The following is a 23,603-nucleotide window of genomic DNA, read 5'->3' as shown; positions in this document are numbered from 1 at the left end:
AAACAGGCTGTAAGATCTGAAAAACTTGATTGCTTACATTGCCTTAATTATTTCTAGGTCCTATAAATGGCTCAGTAGCATCCACTTAACGGTAATTCAGAACTTGGGATGGGGTGGGAGGCAGGGAGACATTCTGGCTCTTCGGTTTTTGGTTGTCAATGCAAAAATGCCCTACTCCAATTGCATTGTAACCCTTAGTAAGAATTAAAAGTAACTGTGGCATAACAGCTTTAAAAAGTAACATTTTTGTCGAAAAAGTTGCCAAAAAAAACTTCAAACAAATAAACCATCTGAAAAAAAACCCCACAAAACCTGACCAGACTGTTAGTAGCATTTTCGGAGAAGCAAAATGAGCCACAAGCAGCATGTTCTGGTACTGAGGGCGCTCGCAGAACCAGGGGAGTGTTGCCTTTGTAGCAGTCCTGACTCACACAGTTTCCACTGCAGTCGGTGCAACTGCACGTGAGAGCAAAGCCCCCGTGAAGGAAGGAGGGCTTGCAGAGGAAAATCCCCCAGCAAACAAGGAACACATATTTTTTGTTATGTCATGCAATTTGCCTGGAACTTTGCGGTATGCGGATGTCACCTCGTGGACAGATTTCATCACTCATACTTCCAGGCAAAGCAGTGCTTTTTCAAAAACTGCGACATTACCGATGCAAATATTGCTTGAACTTCGCTTGGGTCCGTTGCTGGTGTGAGAAAAGGGAAAAGCAGAAGGAAAGAAGGGAATAATTGTGCAGAAATTATACCCATATCGAGCATGTGGGTTCTTGTTGTATACCTCTGTTTATAAGACGACTATTATTGCTTGTGATCAAAATGCAGGTTGATTCATATTGAGAACTCCTTTAGTATTCATGAACAAAGTTCCTTTAATTTTGAAAAAAAAGAATTCTCGACCTCAAAAAACACATATTAAATAACAAGTTGTAAATATCCCGTACTAAGAAGTGCAACAGTTTATTGATAATGGATTCACCTGCACATTTGGTGTGACTGTGGGATTTATTTATTTATTTTATATTATCCTAATGTGGTCATCGGAGCACAGTTTCTTCCATTTTCCAGTTTGGCACTGCAGTAATTGGATTCCAGTGCAAGGAAGGGTCTTACAAACAGGTTGCTGCAATTCAGAGAAATGTTTTCATCCTCTTTTGTCTCTACTTTTTCTGAAGGTCTTAATTTTGAGAAACAAATTAAATTTTATCTTAAATATTTTTCTCTATTCCTTTTAAAACATAGAAGAATAATATGAGAAAGGAAGAATGAAAAAGATCAAAATTTTTATTATTATTTTGCAATTCAGCACAAAAACCTTGAATATTCATGGCTATGCTGTTACAGAACCAAACCTATGTTACAAACTGCTAGGTCTGCTTAATGGTTAGCCCAACGGTCACAATTACCAACAGTGATCTTTGAGTTCTTGTAAGTAACCAAACACCCTGCCAGTTACTGTATCCACATGTATGGGTTGGGTACGTTGTGTGAAAATGAATGCTTTCAAACTAAATTACTAACATTAACTCACTCTCACTGTAGACTTCATTTTGTATAATATTTGCCAGTTATACAGTAAGGTTTCTCCTGTCGCAGACTTTGCATACTGTGTCCAGAGACATGCAGTCGCAGTGGAGGAGCAATTGAGCGGACTTGTGAGAGGAAGGGTAGCTACACATGTAGAAATAAGTCCCTGCTCCGATGAAAAAATGTCCTAGGAGACTTAAAAAAAAAATAATCTATTGTTTAAAGCAGTGATCAGGAAGCAAAAGCTTATTCTGTGCACCAGATCAGCGCGCAAAGGATCCTGGACTAGAAATAGACCTAAAAAGTTCCTATTTGCTCCTGCCTTACCCAAGCAAGCCTTGGCCACCCTGAAGAGGCGGCCTTAGGTCCTGTCTGTTTCAAGATGTCAAATAGCTACGCGTGTGCCATGCCCGTGAAATCTCTCAGCACTTCACGAGAAGGCGCTTGAAGAGCCACAGCGGATTTCTCCTGCCCCGGCCTGCGTCGCCTGCCTCAACGCTTTGTCACCTGGTGGTTTCCCACCCGCCTAGGGCCATTCCTGTGGTAAAACACCCGTAAATACCACCGCTTTGCAGCGGCTGGATACCGCGCCGGCGGCGGGCAGAGGCTCCTCACGCCGCTCCCCCTGCAAGCGGCGGGGTGTTGGAACCCGGCGGCCCTTTGCCGTGAGGGAAGCAGGGTGCCAGCGGGAGCCTGGCTCCGGGAGAGGCGAGAGGAGGCCGGCCGCGGGGCGAGGCCGAGCGGCGGGAAGCGGCGGCTGAGATGGGCAAGCAGCGGCGGCCCCTCACCCGGTTCCCGCCCGAGCCGAGCCGAGCCGAGCCGAGCCGAGCCGAGCCGAGCCGAGCCGAGCCGAGCCGAGCCGAGCCGAGCCGAGCCGAGCCGAGCCGAGCCGAGCCGAGCCGAGCCGAGCCGAGCCGAGCCGAGCCGAGCCGAGCCGAGCCGAGCCGAGCCTCGCGCCCCGCCCCCCCACGAGCGCGCGCCGGGGAAAACGTTGCGCAGGTTCTAAAGCGGGGCGGGGGGAGGGGAGGGGGCGCGGCCGCGCGCGAGGGGGCGTGTGAGGGGGAGCGGCGGGTAACGGCCGCCAGCGGGCAACGGCCGCCGCCGCCGCCACCGGGGCCAGCCTCGCCACTGCCACCCTTTCCCCCCTCCGCCTTGCGACAGCCGGGGCCGCCGGTGGCCGGCGCCAGCGCCGCTGTCCCGCCCGCTGCATGGAGCTGTCGGCCATCGGGGAGCAGGTGTTCGCTGTGGAGAGCATCCGCAAGAAGCGTGTGCGGAAGGTGGGCTGCGGCGGGGCGGGGCGGGCACCGCCGGGAGCGGGGGGGGGCACCGGCACCTGCCCGGGGCTGGCGGGCGAGGGACGCGCCTGTCGGCGGGAGTGGCTCGTGGGGTGGGTGGGGTCCGGGGGCAGCCGGGGGGGCGGGGATGCCATTGCTTGGGGAGGGGGGCGTTCAGTTTCTGCAAAATGAGCGCCGGTGACAACAAACCGGGCACCCCGAATGAGGAGAGGGTTTGCAAAGGTTGGCGGCCAGCTTGGTGACTCAGTTTCCCCAGCTGCAAAAATGCTTTTCAACCCCGCAGGGTGTTATGGCCCGTAAGCACACAGCACGTAGGGATCCTCTGGTGGAAAGTTCCTTACAGGGCAGTGGTTTCAAACATTGGGAAGCTGATGAGCCCCCCATGAGGAAAATTACACCCGTTCTTTGGCACAAGTACCTGAGCACTTTGCTTGCTGTGCTGTCAGATAAAGGTGTCTGCAGCTGCAAGAGTGGCACTTCGAGGGATGGCCATCCTGAATGGATGAAGGCCTCTGCCATCCTTTGGGAAGTGCTTAACAAGTCCCTCAGTATATGAAAGATGTTAATAGTTGTACCCATTCCTCAGGAGCTCTTGAACATGGTTTCCAATCACTGCTTTTATTTTGGTTTTGCTTTTTAAATCTTCTACTTGGAGTGCACAAATAAATACGTAACTCTGAACTTCAGTTGTGAGCTGCTGTTTGCTAGGGTAGAAAGGTTGAGTGACTGTGATGCATGGAACAGTGTTTGAGCAAAGTGTGTAGCAGCTGGAAGGGAACATGTCAAACAGGCACTTTGTAGGATCTGAAATATTGTATTTCTTGTCTCTGCTTAAAAAAAAAATTCCTCTCACACTTGCTTCTGGCATACATCTCCCTCTTGCGTTTATGCATGCTGACTTCTTGTAGGATTGCCTGTAAATGCAGGAATGGTTGCAGTTGTCTTGCCGGCTGGCTGTAGGGGTTTTTTGCCTGCTAGGCTTCTGCAAAGGTATGATCCCAAGATGCTGGTAATTCAAGTATGCTTAAATATCCCCGCGTGCCCATTTGCTGGAGAAAAAGGTATAGCAAGCGTAGTTGAGTGAGGAAGTGGCTTTGTTTTGAAAATAAAGTGATGGGAAATGAGCTCTTCAGTTGCGGAGTTTAGTCCTGTTGATTGGTTGCATCTCTTACTGTAGCCCATATTTGATTGCAGAGTTCACCTGTTTTCTTCTTCCTTTTTCCGCCCTTAGGGTAAAGTAGAATACCTGGTGAAGTGGAAAGGATGGCCCCCAAAGTAAGTTGTGTTTTACTTGTCTTTTACTCCTTTTCTTGAATCTTTAATACAGCTTACACTGTATCTCTGCAACTGAGCAGCTCGTTCTTAATGGGCAACCTTTTGTGCCTCATTCCAACAACAATAAACAAAAACAAAAAGCCATAAACCAAAACCAAATCTATTTCCGGACTGGCAGCTGAGGGATACAAACAGTGCCAATCTATTCTGACTGGTTTTTGCCACCACTGAAATATTCCATTGAGATGCTTTCTAGCTACAAATGTTTTTAAATTTATTATGAGTTCAACAGGGAACCCTGATTCTGCTGAACTTGGAATGGCTCCTGCTTTTGTAAGTCAGCACCAAGAGGGCCCCACTTTATTTTTAAGGCTATATGCAATCTTTTAAAATAGAAAACAAGTAGATGGTCTTGTCTTGTTGTCCTACTGCTTCCACTCTGCAATTCACGGATGGAAAGGGGCAGTGTTTCAGATTTATTGATTGTAGCCAAATGCAGGTGATCTTTGTCCCTTGAAAATTTGTCGCCATGCCTTCATTTCCTTGTCTGAAACCTTCTGTTACTTTGAGTGCCTTTTTGAAACAGAGCAAAAGCAGAAAGCGAAAAAAAATGTTTTTGCAGTATTGCTGTGCATTGTTTACAGATACTAAATGCAGCTGCCTCTGAAGAAGAGTGATTGCTCTGTGCCTAAACAGTCTGTAAAAATGCTTTGAGATTAAAAGGATTAGGTAACTGGAGAGTATTTCTGTGTTAGCTAGCAGTCTAGTAGAACAGCCTCCTGGCCAACCCATATGGGGCCCTCTCTTTGCTTTTTTTGTTTGTAACTGTGTGTGTGTGTGTGTGTGTGTGTGTGTGTGTGTGTGTGTACACATACACAGTGTGCGTGGGTACAGCTACATAACACATGCAGCTGCACTGCGTGTTGCTAAGCGAAGGGGACTGCTTTCACAATTTCATCCGTGCAGTTGCAAAGCGGGGCCCACTGTGATGGCCCCAATAGATTGTACCTGGTGTCCAAGAAGATGAAATGTGTTCCTGCATGCCTAATCCTTGTGCTTACAGGGGATGCATGAATATAAGTAGCTTCCCCTATCTGGTGTTGGTGGTAGAGGGTGACTTCATTCTTGACTGTAAGTTTTGTTGTCAAAGTGTATCCTTATGCACTTGCTGAGCACAAGTTGCCATATAGTGCGGGTCAGTTCTTGGACTTCTTCAACCTTCTAAGTAGCCAGCCCTAATTTAATCACTGGTAGGGGTAGGGAAATGTATTTGTAGTCTGTGAGGCACCATCCCCTTTTGGCCAGAATACTGATGTTTATCCCATTTTCCGTTCAACAAACGCATTGAGGTCCTTCTCTTGTAAAGTCACTTGCCAAGACGGTGGGCTGAGGCATGGTGTAATGCTTCCTTGGACAGAGCAGCACTTATTCTTACTGCTGCCTTTCCTTTCCCTGTGCCTTGGGGCTCTGGGGGAGCCAGAAACTATCTTATGGGAATTAAAAGCACAGCCTTCTGTCCAGGGAGCAAGGGGATGTCAGGGTTCCATTCTTTTCATGCTGTGCCATGTTCGAACACCTTCCCTCTTCCCCCAAACTCCAAATCTGAAGAGCACTAATTTTCTTTTTTCTTTTTTTTTCCTCCCTCCATTTTAACTGTTCACTCGGAGGCTTGAGTTGCTTAAAACCAAGATGCTTTGAGCATTGAAGTAACTTTCATCCTGCTAGCAGTCTCTGTTCCTTGTTTCTAAATGTACATGTACCTGTGATGGCATGCAGCACCCCAAGCTGTTTGCTTCAAACATATTCAGTTTCCTCATCCCATGTCGCATTTCTCTTCATTCCCCTCCCCACCCTTGTCACATAACTCTTTGTAATCTCTGTACCAGTTATCCCATTGTTCCCACTGGAGGCTTCATGGAAGGGAATATGGATAGGTCAGTATTTTGCTGCTTTCCCAAGTAATTGATATTTCACTTCCCCCCCCTTTTTAATAAAAAATTCTTGTTACTGCCCTGCACCTCAGATTTCTGAATTATACTGCTGGAGCCAGGGAATGGACGAGTTACAATCCAATTCTAGCTACAAGCTTGTTTACAACTTGTGTTGGAGTTAAGAGGGGAGGGGGAAGAGGAGGAGTAGAAGGAGGGGGAAGGAAGATCATATGATCTATGTTTTCCAGAGTGCCTGCTCTCTGCAGTTCTGCTGCAGCCTGGGCTGTGTGTACCCGTATATATAGCTCTGTGCACGTCTGTGTGCGCGCGCGCATCAAACTGAACCATGTTTTTTTTATATGCAGTGTTTTGCCACTGCAGCGAAGCCAGAAACTGAGCTGCAGAGAAAAAGGCAACACCCACCAGGCTTTTAAAAAGCAAATTCCCTTTCTTGTCCTGCCCATGAAAAGCAATCCGATGTATTCCTCGCCCCACCTTGTGTTATTATTTTTCTTAAATTTGTAGAACGAGTGCCAGAATCTTGGCAGCTGGGAGGAAGCCTTCCTCTGTTCAAACAGCATCTTGGCTTTGACAGCTTGCAGTCAGGTTGCTGCAGGAAGCTCGAGCAAAGGAGGGAGGGAACAGCTGGTTATTAAGACATGTCTGTTCTTAACTCTCTGATGTACAGGGCACCTTGGGATATCTGAATTTTGTATTTTTGTTTCTCACTTTTGTAAAAGAATTGTACTTTCATTTCTCAAATCATTCTCCAGGAATGCTCCTGTATTTCAGTACCTTCTGTCTTACGGAAAGATGAAAGGGAAAAGCATTCCTGAACCACTTCCCCTATGTACATATATACATGTATCACGTGCCCTCACATGCAGTCTGTTCTTTATCCAGAAATGTAAACATCCTGAAATGCTTTTCCGCTGTTTAAAGGCACTGATACAAATGCACCCTTGCCCACCTGCATGTGGCTGCTCTCTGGCCCTCTTCCCCAGGGGCTGGGAGGGGCTTTGCCTCCAGGCCCTGGACCTCCCATTCCAAGTCATTTGGGGTTTCAGACTTCCTTTCTTGTCTTTGAGTTTGTATGGTAGAGACACACTACTGACCTTTTCTGGGCAAACATGACCCCATAGAAGCAAATATGCCATGAGGACCACCTTGTGATCCTTTCACCTTCCACAATGGGAGTTTTTGGCTGCTTCTGCCTGGTATTAAGTGCAGCTGTGCCCCTTGGGAACCGTTTTTGGTGTTGCCTGCTGGGTGGGTTCAGTCCTTTCCTAAGCATCTGACTCTTGTCACAGCTGTCTGTTGACCAAGGAGGGAGATGAGGCAGTGAGTGACACTGTTCACAGGCTACTTTCAGAGCATCAAGCTTATTTTAAGTAGTTTTGGTAGCCCTAACCACAATGCAGATGGGTTGCTCCTGCGCTGGTACAGAAATACTGATGACCTCTGCGAGATAGAAATAACCTGCAGGGGGAGTTGAGCAAGAGGAGGAATAATTGGAAAGTTGCCATCAACTTGCCTCAGGGCCCAGGTCTAAACACGTTTAGTTGAATGGCATCAGTGGAGAAAAATTAAACTCTTCTTAAATGAATACTTTCAGTTCCAGTGATTAGAGGTAATTAATAGTGCAGGTGAGAAGGCGTACTTACTCTCTGAGCACTCTTAATTTAGAGAGACCTGTTTTTCAGAAAGCTGTAGCAGATCACATCTCATTGTTCCATGGGGTTTGTTGGATTTGAGGCGGTTCTGTAGATGAGACCTGTTTAGGCATTGGCTCAAAATCAGTTTGCAAGTGTCAGCACAGGCTTTGCAAACAGCTTGTAGGGGCCCTGGGGAGGAAAGCCTTCCCTGTTCTCCTGCAAAGAGCTGCTTGACACTTGGCCCTGCTTTTTCTGGGATGGGGAGGTGGTGTCTGCAGGAAGTTGGGGAGGGAATGGCTGGGATTCCTCAGAGCTCTTGCAATGTTGTGGCAGGCCCCACTGAACCTTGTGAAGACAGTATCCAGGGCTGTGGCACACTGGTAGCAGGCCTGCAGAGAGAATGTTTCATTAAAGTATTGTTTACTTTATATTCCTTATGTTTTTCTTCAGATACAGCACATGGGAGCCAGAGGATCATATCTTGGACCCTCGCCTGGTAGTGGCTTATGAAGAAAAGTAAGGGCGCATGTTCTTTCTCTCCCTGGACACAGGAAATGGAAATAGTGTCTTTATTTTGTAGTGTGCATAAAGTGCCCCTGTCGTCCCTACTTCAATCAAAGATGGGATGTATAGCATGAATCCTGCTTGATCTCTGTACGCTGCTGTTGGCTGAGGTGGACAAGACAGGGTTAAAGCAGCTCTAATGGGCACTGTTCAGGAAATGAGGCCAAGAGCAAGCAGCATTGAGCCAAAGAGCATCAGTCTCAGGTTTTAATCAGGTCCAGGGCTGAACTGGAGTGATGCGAGGTGATAAGTTCCTCCAACCCATCCTTGATCAGCTGAGTCAGAGAAATTCCCTTACTGCAAAGGCTTTCACTCCTTCAAGAAGCAATTCTGGGATGTTTTCCAAGTGCACACTGGTCACTGTTGGGTTTTAATGGAGGAAATAAGGGAGCTGTGCTGTGAAAGGTAGAACTCCTGACTAGGATTTGTGCTGTGGCATTTATTACTCAGTTTGATTTGTGTTCCTCTTTCACAGGGAAGAGAGAGACCGTGCGTCGGGGTACAGGAAAAGAGGCCCCAAACCAAAGCGCCTCCTCCTGCAGGTAGCCTCTTGCTCTTCTCTGTATTTCTAACTTATTAGCGGCTGAGCTGCTCCTCTGCTCACAGGGAGGTGGAAACTGTCCATTGGCCGTTGCATCGACTAAATTGGAGGTAACAAGTGAACACAGCAACATGAAATCAGTGGGTAGGCAGATAGTTTTAACCTGCTAGCTGAAGAGCCAGCTAACATGTCTTTAAAAAGGCAAAACAAACAAAAAACCCGACCAACAACAGCTCTTGCTCCCTAAACTAAGATTTTATTGACTTTGGGCTTGGGTGGTTGCAGGTTACCTGGTTTCTGTACTTTTAATTTCATGTTGGGCTTGGACTTTCCATCATGTTAAAGGTAGCCGCTGGTTGGAAGTGGAGCTCAGCGTGCTTTGGCTGTTGCCAAGCAAAGCAGCCAATCCTAGGAAGCATATATTAGAAAGAACTTAGATGGCAGTTGAAGAGGTGAGAGGAACAGTGTTGTAGAAGTAGCACAACTTACCCTAGCTCATTCAGGGACTGAGCAAAGAATAGTTTCCTGGCTCCCGGGTGGGAGCCCTGACTATTATCAGATTTCTGCTCTGACCCTTACCACGTTGATCTCTTGGCAGCGGCTGTATGGCATGGACTTGAGGAGTGCCCACAAGGGAAAGGAGAAGCTCTGTTTCTCTCTTGCACGGAGGTTTGGAGGAGGAGACAGTAGCCTGCCAGGAGCCAAGCCAGGACAGGCAGAGTTCTCAGAGAAGACTGGGGGAGCAGTCCTGCCATTCTCTCTCCGGAAGCAACGCAAAAACCAGAAGTATCTGCGACTGTCAAGGAAGAAGTTCCCCCGCATGGCGAGCCTGGAGAGCCGGAACTGCAGGCGTGAGTTCTTCCTGAATGATGCAGTGGGCCTGGAAGCCAGGCAGAGCCCTGAGGACTGGGAGACCATGCAGCACACCAGCAAGGAAGGTAAGGCCAGATACTCCTTGGCTGTGAAGTTCTGGGGCATGGGAAGGATGCTCTGCATGTTTCCTCCTTGCTTGCCTCGTCCTGGGTTTGTGGTTTAGATCAGGTCCTCAGAGCAGCTCTTGCTGGCTCACACTGTGACGTTTTGTCTGCAAATTCCTTTCTTGTTTGGATGAACGGTCCTAATCTGCTTTTTTGGTGATGTTGCCTCTCTGTGGTCTCATATCAGTGACACCCCTGCCAGTGTTAGAAAACATATGGAAGGTACTGCAAGTCACCCCCTTCTTCTGGTTTCCTCCCAGCAGAGGTGACGTGCAGGTGTGACAGTGATGAACTCTGCCTCTGTTCAGGCTGCTCTGCTAAGAGGAGCTTGGCTGGCAGTGGACAAGCTTGAGCACCAGCACTCCTCTCACAGTGCTGCTCTGAGGAGTATATAGGAATGCTGCTAGGAACGCACAGGGCCTTCCTCTGCCCCCTCCTTCCCTTTCCTCCCCACACCCCACGTCACCTCTAAAGCCTCTTGCTCTAGAGCTATGTGAGAGGGGGATGAGAGAGATGAAGTGAGAATGGTAACTCCTGCCTGATCCCACTGAGTACGCAGCATGAGTGTAGGCACGGGAGATGTCCAAGCACATTTGGCATTTTGGGGAGGAATACCAGCATCTTGTGCAGGAGGGCTGTGGGATGTGCGCGTTGCTCTGAGTTACCAGGGAAACTCTGTCCCTGCATTATTAGAGCTTCTGAGGGCGTAGCTTTCCTGAGGAGTGGAAAACCAGGGCCTGTGCTGCTTGTAGTAGCTAAGGGAATCCTGTTACTCCTTGCTAGGAGTTGCTGGTAGCCAGGCTGGATTAGGCAGGGTTTTGGGGAGAGGGCTATGTTCTGAGGAGCAATGCTATCGCCTCCTCTCTGAGAGGGACTCAAACAGCACCCAAAATCCAGGGAGGCAGCAATGGGACTAGCGCAGAGGAACCCAGTGTTGCATCCTGGCAATGGGCAAATATGTGGGGCTGTTGTTCTGCTAGAAGCACTGGTCTCTAAAGCACTTGGGGATTGGAAGAGTGAACGGCACTACAGAAACTGTTTTTGTTCTCCCCTTGACTCAGGACCTGCATGGAATTCCAGTTACTGTTGGGGGGGTTGGACTCCTTCTGAGGTGAAAGTAGGCACCACAGGTATTTGAGACAGGGGCCAGGAAATACTCTGAAGGGGCCCTTGTTCCTTGCCTGGGTTGGGACGACAAGGTATATAGTACAGACATAGCGACAGAGAGGGGGTATGTTTTTCTTCCTTCCTTTCTCTGTGTATTTTTGTGGCTGTCCCTAGGGCTTGGGGAAAAGTGAGGGTTTGGGTGCCAGAGGGACTGATAATTTTTCTCACAGTGAAAAAGTGCAGGGATGCTTGGGTTTCTTGTATGGAGCTATCAGGGCGCAAAGGAAGGATATAAGAAGAGGAGAGCAGCCTCTCCATGAAGCAGTATTGGTGGATTTTTTGAGAGAATTGTACCCAGGCTGCATTGCAGGTGCAGGACAAGGAAGACCCTCTATTTTGGATTTCTTTGACTCCCACAGGAGTATCTGAAGAATGTGTGTAAGAGTGTGATTTTTGACTTTTCAGCAGGGTAGGGTATTTATGAGCAGGGGAGCTCACACCCAGTGAGTGTGCTTTGCTGACACAGAGCCAAATTGGGGGCTGAGTTGGGGTGAGAGGTATCGGGGAATTGTGGATGGTTAGATGAGCTGGGTGGTGTTAGAGGGTCTTTTGACCTCCATGTAGTCTGCCTCGAAGCTGGTGTGTGTCTAGACACCTTTGCTACTCTTCCCTTTTCGCATTATATCCTGCAGTGATCCTCCATTTTCCCTTAGCCTCTGAGGGGAGGGATTGCCCATGCTCTTTCTTGTCTTGTATGTGCAGACTCAGTACGGGCTGATTTCACCCACCATTTTTCAGAAAGGAGGCCCCTTTTCCATCCTTCCCTTCCCTCTCCCTCCTTCCATCTCCCTCAACCTCTCTCTCTCTCACTAACATGCTCTTATCTGCCTCTCCTGCAGCAGATGTGGATGGCAGTCTCCCTTGGATTCCCACTGTGCCCCCCAGTGAAGTGACAGTGACGGACATCACGGCAAACTCCATTACCGTCACTTTCAGAGAAGCACAAGTGGCTGAGGGCTTCTTTCGAGACCGGAGTGCGCAGTTCTGAATCTCTGTTTTCAGTGCTCCCCAAATCCAGTGCTTTTAGGGTGGGGCTAGGGAAGGATTATTTTATCCCTTAAGAAAAAAAAAATCCAAAATGTCTCCTCTTAAAATGTTTACAGAGACCTTTTTTTTTTTTTCTCCCCCTCTCTTCTCCTTTCCCCCCTTTCAGATACGCAAAAAAAGGGCAGCGTAGGGGGTGTGCGTTTGTCATTGCTTTGTCCATCTGAAAAACTGACAGCCCTTTCCCTGGCAAAGACTCCCCTCCTGGATGTGAAAGCAGCAAGCCAAACAATTCGCCTTTTATCCTGTTAAGTGGCAGCAGCTGCATTTGTGGGGAGAGGGCATGTGGAGGTGGAAAGAGAGCTGTATCTCTAGCCTGCCGCCTTGTTCTGCAATTGATATCCCTTGGATAAAGATACTTCTCTGTGTGTTGCTCTTCCCACCTTCCTCCTCCCTCTCTTCCTGCAGCAGTGAGAGGCAATGGATCCTACCTGTGTTGATAACTCCAGCCTGTTAAGACTTTTTCTCCAGTGCTGTTTTCCCTGTGGCCTGCTGTCAGGACTTCAGAACCGTATTTGCCTGTCTGTGGTAAGTCAGTCTTTGCAGAGCAGGTCCAAGTAGGCAGGTTTCTCCCTTTGGTTGTTGATCATGCAGAAAGACTGAAATGCATCTCTGAAATCTGGATTGGCGACATGAATTCAATTTGCCCTCATTAAAAGCTCAGAAATTCAGCGCAGTCAAGACATACCATTCTGTATATGCTAAACAGGATTTCCAGGCTCGGCTCTGCTGTGTGAGGAATGCTTTATAGAAAGTGGGGTGTTCTTACCCCTTGCCAAATTCAGTATTAATAACAAATGCTGCTCTGAATCTGTGGTAATAAGTTGGTTGAAAAATGACTCCTCACCCCTGGGAGGAGGAGCTAATAGGACAACCAAAGCATTGCCTGGCATTGCAGAGATATCCAAGATACTGGCACAGGCCCAGGACACAGGAATTGGACAGAACTGAGCTAGAAATGGGCCTTGATTAGCAGCAATTTCTGTTCTTGGATCCTATTGAGAGATCCAAAGTAAACAACATGTGGGGAAGGCATGCATTAGATTTGAGGAGGGGAAAGAAATTGTTAATTCTTAGCAATGAGAATTCTTGGATTGTACTGCCTGAGTAATATTTTTCCACGACTCCAGTCTCCTCACAGTATCTGTGATCCTGTACCTCTTTACTGATGGGAACTTCCCCTTGGAAGGCTTAAAAATCTTTGCCAAGGAAAGTGGTCTGCATTTCAATAGACCCTGCCTGATCTTGCACTTAAAGATGCCTTGTGCTGGACTGCCTGTGACACTTTGAGGCTTTTGAAGAATTGCTATATTTTGAGTTGGTAGTTTAGCATAGCATCTGTTCGTGCACGTGCATGTTCTCTTCCTTTTTTTTTTTTTTAAGCAAATCTTATTTAAATAACTTGGATTTTTAAATATAGACCTTTTCCTATGGAAAGGAAGAGAAGTAAGCTAGAGTCTAAGGTGGGAACTGCAGGACAGAGTGCTGCAGGGTTACATTGGCTACGGTCATGATTACTATCCTTAAATTCTTTGTTTCCTCTTCCCACCCCACCTGAAGCATCTCTTACCTGCTCTGTTTATTCGAAAGGAAGCTATGAGCCTTCCGAGCTCTGAGGTAAAGGTACCTGTGGAAATCCTCAGTGTGTTCCTTTGGAGGGCTTGGCTGCTGGCCTGCAGAATTTGGGAGCTCTGGGGCTTCTGGCCCTCCAAGCATCTGCTTTTTACAAAGTGCTTGGACTGCCCCTATGGTTTTTATAAAAGCAGGTTTTACCTCAGATGGGATACAGCAGCTCAGTGTGGACTTAGGATTTCCCCTTCCAGCTCAGAGCTGTTTGAGCAGGCCTCTCTTCCACTGTGTCACAGCAGTTTCAGGACCACTGGGAAGATTTTGAATTTCTGGACTAACCTTTTTGTCTCTGAGAAATGACATGGGAGTTTTATTATGGAGAAATCTGAGAGGGTGAGAAGTGGAAGCTGGGGGGGAATTATGCGGTGGGAGGAAGAGTGAGTGGGAAAGAAGCTTGTAATAGCTAGCAAGGGCAGATTGATGAGGTAAGCACACAGGCTCAGGATGTTTGTTTGAATGTGGGTGTCCAGAGCGAGGCTTCTGTATCTGGAGTTGCACCCTCTTTTGCAGGATGCGGCGTTAGACAGTGTTGTCATCTTCACCCCCACACGCACACCCAGTCTTCCCAACACATGCCAAATATCTTCTCTTTTTGTTGTGACCAGTGGTCACACCATGTGGCTGAGTCCACTCTTGAGGCTTGTAGCAGGTCAGGTAGTTGTGGTTGCAGGAGCATGATATTTTAGCCTGTTTTTTTAAAAAGTCTTGAACTCCAGCTCACCCTGCTAAATCTTCATGGCACTTACTAGATCTGGTTTCTTTATTCTAATGCAGCTACTGCTGCCTTTGTCCTGTCTTCATCTCGGTGTACAAATACATCAAAAAGCTTCTTCTTTATTAAGGTTCCTGGCTTTGGCGGACATCAGAAGCAATTCCAAACCTGCAGCAGGAAAGAGCTTGTCCTAATAAACTGGATTTCCATCCTCTGCTTTTCCCTCCTTGCACCAGCTGAGGTTTCTTGATGTTTTATTTTGGCATTTCTCTTTAAACATCTTTTCTTCCTCTTGCAGTGGAGTTTTCAAAGACCTGTGGTGGTCTTTCAAAGAGGATTCATCCACAGCTTCATATCTTAACCACTTTTTGGATCAGGCTAGCTTGCGTTCTGCTGGTGACTAATCTTCTCCCTACACAAAGTGTTGAAAAAAGTACCTGGCTTTTTGTACAGGTCAATGAGGAGTTAACCCTTATCAGGTTAAGTCGCAACAAGTTGCATGTGCGTGGGTTTGGTTTGTGTGTGAGGAGGAGTTTGTGGTAGGAAACTAAGCAGTTACTGTGTTGGGGTGGACTTTTTTTTTTTTTTTTGACATTCATGAATTCTTGCTTATCTTAAAGATCTTCTTGAGAAGATTTTTCTCTTGATCTTTTAAAAATGTGGCTCTGTTCCATATTGTCTGGTGACATATCATTGTAAACTTCCTTGGTAGAGCTGGCTTTCAGGGACCTTACAATTAGCTTTATTCTGCTTCTGCAGGTCTAGAGATGTATGGGGGTTTTACTTGTGCTGGCAAGAGAGAGTGTCTGGGTTTCCTTGTCTCTTCTTCTCAATACCGTCCGTCTGTCAGTTCAGCCCAAACTCTGAAAATTGAACTGGGACCCCTTGGGCTAACATATCATGAAAATCAGATGCTGTGCTCAGAGCTTCGTTAAGCATTCCGTTTGATTAGAAGAGCCAGAATAGCATCCAGCTGAAGCTGAGTTTAATAATTCTATTTGAAGCACAAGCCGAGAATAGAAATGGGCTAACTCTCCCATACCTCGTTTGGCTCCGCGGCTGTAAACAAGAAAAACAAACTTCAGCCAGTGGAAATTGTTGAACTGTACGCAAGAAACAAACTTCTCCAAGAAGAACTGTTCTAATAGTCATTCTTAGAACTGTTTCCATGCAAGAGTTTACCAGCCACGTTTGTGCCACAGAAGTTTTCATTTCATAGATCTTCTCACAATGAACTCACTGTATATATGACACAACTGAGGAGCTTCATGAAATTGGAAAAAACCTTTATTGTTAAAACTGTGGGGGTTGTTTGTTTTTGTTTTTTTTAAAAAAAGAAAGGACTTCCTCTGTTCCTGGATGGTTATAAACTACATGTTATTGCTCTGATATATAAGTGATGCCTTGGAACAGCAAGTTTTAACACATAAATAGTGGCATTAAGTAGCCTAGTAGCTCCTGCATGTTCCTATTGTCCTGCATTTGCTTGGGGGCCCTTCTGCTTGTGAATTCAAACCAAGGTGGTTTGGGTTGTTTTTTTTTTTTCCCTTTTTCAAGCAAGGCCAGGATGATATTGTGAGAACACCCGAAAGCAACTTCATTTGCCAAAATAAGCCCAAATTTGTTAGTGAATTGACCCTTGTTTATGTCAGAGCCTCAGACAGAAAGAAGTTTATTGAGAAACGAATGGGTTTTCTTTTGTTGTTAGTGTTGTGAAACTGTCCAGAATTGTTCTTCTGGTGTTTTGTGACTGAATGTATAAAATTGTTTGTTCACCTCACAGGGGGCCCTTGGCCCCAGTGCTATTTCCTGCTGTACACCAGCTAGTGCTGTTTGATGGTTTCACTGGAAGAGAGAAGGGAGGCTTTGCGCAGGTCAAACAATAGGCAGGGTACCTCATGCAAGACCCCCGGTGGTAGCCACAACAGAGGCTGGGGTGCGGGACGGCAGCGGGGGCTGTCAACCACATCCATGTATTTGAGCAAAGCTAAATCTGGCACCACCTCTCCGCTGCTTCCTCTCCTCCCTGGCTTTACATTTGTGCTTTCTGAAGTAGGGAAAGTGTAAAAAAACCCTCCTTTTCTCAAGCTGATGGTATTTACCCATCTTCTGTTCCTCCCTTGCTTACCTGCAGCCCAGGAAGAAGAGGGCAGTGGGCCTTCCTAGGGAAATAGTAGGGGCAGCTGCTTGTCAGTGAAGGGAGGGAAGGAGTTGCCTCAGAGTTGCTCTTTCTCAGCAGTGGAGGACAGGCCTCTGAGTGAGCTGGCAGCTGAGAGGGAAGGCATGTTAGAGGTGCAAGAACTTGTAGTGAAGCTGATCCCTTGCATCAGTGGGTGGATGCCCCTTGGAGTCCTGAGTGGGCCCTGTGGAGAGGAGATGGTCGGAGCTACATTTATCTATCTGCAGTTTACCATTTGGGAGTGCAAGGGAGACGTGTACGTAACAGCTTGCATAGGGTAACCTCTACATGGGAATGTACAGCATTGGCACATACAGGTGAAGAGAACGCGTCGCTTTTGCTGTGCTTGGCGTAAAACAGTTTTCCCCAAGAGCATGGTAAACTTGTTTTGAGACAATGGCTTATCATCAGGAGACCACGTTGTCCTCTGCCTGCTGAACTTTCTGTCCTCGCAGAGCCAGCATGAAGCTTCTGGGTGTTGAAACCCCCGGATTTCACCCAAGCAGCTGGTCAAGGTGGGAAGGCCTATGAAACAGCCCCAGGACAACAGGAAGGAGAGAGAAGGAATCACTTAAAATTTAATTCAGACCCTTCAAATCCTTTCCTGTAACAAGCACGTCCTAGAGCAATGACCCCTTTTTCTCTTCCACCTCTTCCACTTGCACCCTTCATTTCTTAAGAGTGCAGTGGCTTAGCAGGGAGCAGGCAGGAGATGATCCCTGGTTAACCAGTTGCAGAGAGGAGCGGAGCCCAGTGGGAGCACGTAATGGCTGACGGGGGAGAAGGATCGCTACCAAGCTGCAGTGGGGTAGGAGCTTTGCTGCTGAGATTGTTTCCGTCTGCCATGGGCTGCTCTGCAAAGATACCAGGGGTTCTTGTCTGAGAGCACCAGTTGGCATTGAAAGGGAGAGCTCGTAAGACTGTTGGGAACCTCTGTCACAGCTTACCTCGTTACTGAGGTAGCAGAGTTTTGACTGGGAGGGGGATTTTGGAGGAGGTGGAAAGCCTCTTTTTTTTTTTTCTTTTTTTTTTTTTTTTTAACCAGAAAATGTAGTGTCAGCACAGAGAAGCTTTTTGCAAATCTGTCAAAATGTTAAGCAGCTTTTTTTCTTGCTTTTAAATCTGAAGTATGTTCTGAAGCACTTTGGAAATGCAAAGCACTAGGAGTGCTAAGTACTCCTTATCGTCTGTCTGAAAGTGGCATTTGAAAAGCAAAAGATGTATCTGTTTCAGGCTGCTGGCTGCTCCTTATCATTTTTCCAGAGCTGCCACCCAGCCCTTTGCCTCCCTCCCATGGCTGAAGGGGGAGTGTGCTCTGCCAGGCCAGGTGAAGGAGGGCTCCCTGAGGGAGGAGAGGAGACCTGCACAGTCCCTGGCTCACCTTCAGGGTGCGGGTTGGCTTCCTCCCTCCCCACCGCCTTTGTCTGAGGAAAGGGAAAAATGAAGTTGAGTTTCAGTTTGAGCAGTCCTAGTCTGGAACTACGACCACTTCTTCCAGCTCTGGAGACATCTTCATATAGAGAGTTTCCTGTCTGAAAAATTGCACCTTATTAGCGTAGTTGAGGAACGGGGGGATACCTGTCCTTCTGCAGGGAGTGGGGAGAGGAAGGGAGGGTGAGCCAGGAGCTGTCTTCAGAAGCTGCTGGATTTTTCCAGAGGCCGTTTCCTCACCTCATCTCCAACGGAACGGCAACAAAAGAACTAAAATAATTTAGATGAAGCTTTTGTTCTGCGTATCTGGAGAACCTTTTGAGCAGGCCAAGATGAGAGAATCTTTTCCTCACTTAGCAAGCTTTACAGCTGGGGGAACCCCGGGTCTCTCGCTGGGTTTACAGCACCAGCCTTTTCCCTCAGCGTACAGGTGTCGTTTGGCCTCTTTTTGCACACCGACTGATGTGATTTGGTACGCTTCCTTTCCATTGGGGGGAGGTGGGGGATGGGGTCAGTTAGAGGGGAGGGTCCCCAATTTATTTTTGTTCTTGTCTCTCCAGTTGTCGCTGTTGTTCCTGTCGGCACGCTAGAGTACCTGAGTCTTTGCACACAGAAAGCTTCCTTTTGCACAGAATGAGCTTCTAGCTTTTGTACAGACTAATTGAATGTATTTGGGGAGGGGGGGAAATAGGGAGTAAACCAATTCCAAACCAACCAATCGGAGTATAATGCCTTTTCTGAGCGAGTATGTGCTATAAAAGGAGATTGTAATAGCAAAGGGAGGGCAGGCTTGAGCATAATTTGACACAAAGTGTGGTTTTATTTTTGTACTGATATGGATAAGAGACTGTACAGCATCTATTTATTTAGATGATTTATGTGGTAAATGTTGCAAACAAAATTATTAAAATATTAAATATGAGAACTGACATTTACCTATTGGTCTGTTTGTGTGGTGATTTACCTCCCCTTGCTTTAATTTTACAGCTGAATTATTTTCCACCGGTCACTTCTGTTGGTATAAACATGCAGCGTGGCTGGAAAAAGAACGGAAAATGTGTGTGTGTGCATGTGAGATCAGTAAAGAAGGATCAATGAAGAATGGAGCCTGCAAAATGCTGTTTCTGACATTACCCATTACTTGGATTCGGGGCGGTTGGGTTTGTATTCATTTTTAACCCACTGGGTAAGTTAGAGCTTTATGGAGGTGACCCGGGATGGTCAGTCTTTGATGGATTAGAAGTTGAAGAGGAGAAGGCTGATGGCAGGGTGATGGTTGCTCTGGGTTTAGGGAGTTCTCGACATCCTCACACAACACTGTGGTGCTGGGACAGCTCTGCCGGCACCAGCCAGAGTAGGGTGCCGGTGTGCTCCATGTCTCCTACGTCTCCTGTGGGAACAGAGGAAATCTGAGGTGAGGCCTGGGCTGCCAAACATGCTCCACACCAGTTGCCGGTGGGGAAGCCCGCTCTCTTCCATGCCAGAGCCTCCAGAGAGCCAGCCTGCAGGCCTTCCAGGGAGCTCCCCAGGACCCCAGCGCCTCCTGGGTGGAGTTTGGCCCCCAATTCACAGCAGGTAACGGGGGGCTTAGCTGGGGAGCCCGATTCCGGGACTGCCAATACTCTGTGAAGAGAATCCTACAGTCTCATTTAGCCCCCTTTGGTTTCTGGCTTGCTCCCTCAAGGTGTGTGCCTCTCCGTCCTCCACGGAGGGGGAGGCTAGCTGTTAATCGTGGCACCTCAGCAAGTGAATGGGGCTGTCTGAGATGCCTTCAGCAGAGGTAACGTGGGGGTGAGCTGTGCACCCGAGCACAGCTATGACGTCAATCACAAAAGCACGCGGAGCAAAAGCAGAGGGGGGTGGGGTAAGTTTCCTGAGTCGGTCATGGCTCAGGGCAGCGTGGTTAGCTCTTGCCTGCGCTACCAAAGCGCTGTTGGCATACTTGACCGGAGCCAGGGAGGCTGGACCTGAGCGATGGCACTGGAGCAGGACTCCAGCCAGCCACTGAGGTTCTGGCAGCAGCTAGCGAGTCAGGTGAAGTTGTAAGAAACTGCAGTGCAGAGTTACGGGAAAGCCTGCTCCAGAGATTTTCTTCCGACCCCTGCCAATGCTGCAGAGGCTGGCTGGCACTGGGAACTCATAACGGCTTGTCCTTTCACACGCGTGTGTTGGTTGGATTAAAGGTTAATCGGGATAGTGCTGCCTTTTTTTCTTTTTTTTTTTAAATAATCTGTTGCTACGGCTGCCCCTCTGATCTGTGCAGAGCAGCCAGCTTGCCTTGCACGGCCTTCCTGGTGGGATGCCCGTGAACAAGGGTGGTGAGCTGCATCTCGGGACGTGCCCCCATGCCCCGGCTGTCCTAGGCTGTACCCGAAAGGGGAAATGGCACAGTTTGCGCAGCTCGGCGCTCTCTCTTGAGAAGCGTGGAGTGAAAGGCAGCGTGCACATCAAGTCTGCCAGGAAACTGGCAGTCGCCTCCTCTCTGTTCAGGGCCACTTGCCTTCCCTGCTCTTGGTCCTGCTCTTCCCAGCATTTTGCTCACCACGCAACTGCATTTGAAGCAAGGATGCTAGAAAGCTGGGTGGCTAGGCCTGCTCTGGCAGGCTCCAGGGATGTCATTGTACCCCGGAGGTGCAGGTGCTGCATGAACCCCCATGGGCCTTCTCCTCTCTCTGCTACGTCAGGAAGTCAGCAGGCCAGAGGGACAGCTGTGCTGGCCACTGCTTGGGCCACCCGTCACTGCTGCGCGAGGGGGCACGTGGTCAGCTCTGAGGGGGTCTGTCTTTTGTTCTTGTGTGTTTCAGAGCTGCGGCTGGTAAATCTCGCCACGTTTTGACATGGACAACCATTGCCCCAAGGGTTTGCTTAAAAACTGATGCAGTGTTTGCTTGAGGGGCTGGGGCAGGTGCAGTTCCACTGGCTCCCAGTGTAGGAGAGGGAATGACCATTTCTTTACAGAAATCTGCCGCTCCTGACAGCGACCTCCCTGGAGCAAACATCAACGGAGTCGGCTGATCAAGCCCATGGAGTTGTTCCTACTGGAGGTAAGCACTGTTACACCTGCCAGGTGACAGGTCCGCTAAAAATGAGCCTGGAGGCTGGTACTGGCTTCGAGTAGGTGAGTCTGCCATTTTCTAGTGCCATTTAAGAAATAAATAAAAATGTTCTTGCACCTGCTGCTCTCCCCCTATGCTCGTACACCGCTTGCCAGTGGCTCTGGTGAGAAAGGTCTTGTTGCTCCCCCAAAGCTTAGTGCTTCCCTGCGCTGGCTTCTCAGCGCTACCAAGAAGTGCTGCAGTGCACCCTGCGGCACCAGGGTCCTGAGGGCAGCCAGGCACCAAAAAAATACTTCATTTCAGTGTCTGTAATGAACAATAGCTGTTCTGGGAGAGCCGTTGTTCCAGGTTGGTTATTTTTTGTAGTGTGTTACTGGAAATGTGAATGAAACAAAGGAAATACCCAACAATGCTCTGAACAGCTGGATATTCTGCTGCTATTTTGCTTGGTGATAGTAAAAGTTAGATGAAAGAGCCTGGGGTCGGGCAATACCTGTGCGATGGCTGCTGGCAGCAATTTCAGCAGTTGCTGTGGTTGGAAAGAAGGTCCTGCTGACAGGCAGAGGGAGAAAACAACTGGGAAGAGCACAGGGAGCTCTCAGAAATGTTGCTGCCCCTCCTGGTCTGTGGATGGGGGGTGCCTCATGCTCCTGCCCTGAGGTGACTTGTGATGCTCATGACCCACACGTCTGTTTGGGGACAAGGCCGTTGGTCTCAGCTGCTGCGCCTGCGCTTGTGTAGCTGCGTAAGGAGTTTTCCCCAATTTTACCTGGGACTGCCTGCTTTTTTTTAGGGTGGATGACACTCAGCCACAAGCGTAAAAGCAATTGTTTAAGTGAACAGTAACAAATACACCAATTTAAATGTGGATGGTGTTAATGAACACTTAATATGCAAAGTTGAAAGCAGTTAAAAAAGTGAAAAGCAAAACGCAACGGGTGTGATCGACTTGTTCTTTTGAAGTCACCTCGAAGGGTATAAAGAATTGAGATTTAAAAAGAGTGGTGTCTCTAGAAATTGAGCAGTCCAGAAGGACATGTCCCATTCTAGGTGAGAGGCCCAGGTGATCTGACTGGGCTTTTATTCTCAGCTGGGCTGTGACGGTAAATGCCTGAGAAAGGGCCTCTTACAGCCTCAAAGTGAGCAACACGACCTAAATGCAGAATTATCAGTGGTGAAGTACTGTGCTTCGGTCCCTGACCAAAGAAACACCTTGTTGTCTGAATTGTTCCCATCTCCTGAAGCAGGGTCCGTGTGATGGTCCGTTGGCCACCTCTTCTCTGCCAGCATTCAGCAACCCCTCCAGCCAGTCCCCTTCGAAGGAGGACAAGGCAGTGGGGAACACGTCCTCCCTTGTGTCACTTCTCCAGTCGGAGATCTTGTGGTGGCTCAGCCAGTGGGAAGGGAAAGGGAAGGCGAAAGGAAAAATGAAGAAAGGGTTAGTAAAGGCCACAGGGGCTGTGAGTGCTCCCTGCGGGCCGGCTGAAAGGCAGGTAGCAGAGGGGTGCCGGTGCCCTGCAGGTAGCCAGTGAGGTTGCATTGGGTTGAGAAAGAGCACCACAAGCACCATGGCTGTCGCCTACAGCCCTCATCATCGCTCCCCCTTCTTCCCAAGGGTATCATTCCAAAACGCACCCCCTACTCACCCTAAAGACGGAGATAAAGCAGTACATTCTGCAGTGCCACATGGCACCTCCAGGTAATGGAGGACCAGGAGCTCTGTGTGAAGAGAGCTGCAGGGCCACGAGCTTCCATTTTGAATCACAGAGAATGATTAGCGATTCATGTTGGGGTTTTTTCTGCCTTTTTAGCACCTGCAGGAGTGCATAAAACACACTGCAAATTAACTAGGGTTTTGCAGTAACACTCAGGGCAGGGAATTTCTCTGACTTAACTTTTTTTTTTCATAAAGGTTTATGTAGCATGCTTGGCCCATTTACCCTGCAGTACCTTATACTGGCTCAAAAATGAGGGCACATACAAGCACCAGCCAAAAAAAAAAAAAGTATTTAAGCGCCTTTATTGTTAGTTTTTGCCATAGCAGGTACTTCAAGACTGCCCACTTCCCCCCATATACGCAGGGCCAGCCGGCTGGCTGGCGGTGGGTGAGGGTAGGGGCTGACGGCGCATCTGCGTGTGCAGGAGGAGGGGAGGAGGCTGCGCGGCCCCCGCTGCCGCCATTGTTTTAAGTAAAAAAAAAAAAAAATTTGAAAGAATAAAAAAGGGCCCGTTCGGGCGGGAAGGGGGCTGAGGCGGTGCTGCGGCGCCACGCCGAGGGTCTGTCCCGGCCGGGCTTCCCCTCCCGCTCCCCCGGGAACAGCTCGCTGCTGGCCTCGAACGCCGTGCCCTGGCGCAGGGGGCGCGGGTGTCCCGTGTGTGTCGCGTTGCCCGTCCCCTCACAGGGGGCCGGCGGTTGAGCCCCCGCCCTCACACCACCCGCCGCGCGGCCCCTTTAACGGTCGGCGCCTGCGCGCGCCCCCTTCCCTTAGCAACCGCCCCCCGCCCCACGGGAGGGAGAAGGGGGGGAGGGTCACGCGCGGCCGCGGCGGGAGGGGGCGCGCGGGCGTGCGCGAGCCGGCGGCGGCACGAGGAGGGCGGGGCGGGGGGCAGGGGGGCG

General features: G+C 48.8%; 1 protein-coding gene across 7 annotated transcripts; it reads left to right on the top strand.

Moving 5' to 3' along the window:
* The first annotated feature begins 1,276 nt into the window (after positions 1 to 1,276).
* On the top strand, positions 1,277 to 23,569 carry CBX7 (chromobox 7). Of its 7 annotated transcripts, XR_012657801.1 has the most exons (7): positions 1,277 to 2,807; positions 4,057 to 4,100; positions 8,137 to 8,202; positions 8,726 to 8,792; positions 9,390 to 9,729; positions 12,388 to 12,507; positions 18,491 to 18,865. XR_012657801.1 is itself a non-coding variant. In XM_075077533.1 (6 exons), exons 1-6 carry the CDS (start codon positions 2,739 to 2,741, stop codon positions 20,764 to 20,766), a joined length of 618 nt encoding a protein of 205 aa, XP_074933634.1. In that variant the 5' UTR covers positions 1,277 to 2,738; the 3' UTR covers positions 20,767 to 23,569. The 7 variants fall into 7 exon arrangements, 6 of the variants coding, with proteins under 6 accessions (XP_074933634.1, XP_074933583.1, XP_074933612.1 ...); XM_075077533.1 differs by lacking the exons at positions 12,388 to 12,507; positions 18,491 to 18,865 and adding an exon at positions 20,735 to 23,569; XM_075077482.1 differs by lacking the exons at positions 12,388 to 12,507; positions 18,491 to 18,865 and adding an exon at positions 18,918 to 20,727.
* Positions 23,570 to 23,603: the final 34 nt, after the last annotated feature.

This window comes from Phalacrocorax aristotelis, chromosome 1 (assembly GCF_949628215.1).
Source record: "Phalacrocorax aristotelis chromosome 1, bGulAri2.1, whole genome shotgun sequence".
Taxonomy (NCBI): domain Eukaryota; kingdom Metazoa; phylum Chordata; class Aves; order Suliformes; family Phalacrocoracidae; genus Phalacrocorax; species Phalacrocorax aristotelis.
Note: the sequence above shows the minus strand (reverse complement) of the source record. Positions and strands in the feature narration are given on the sequence as shown.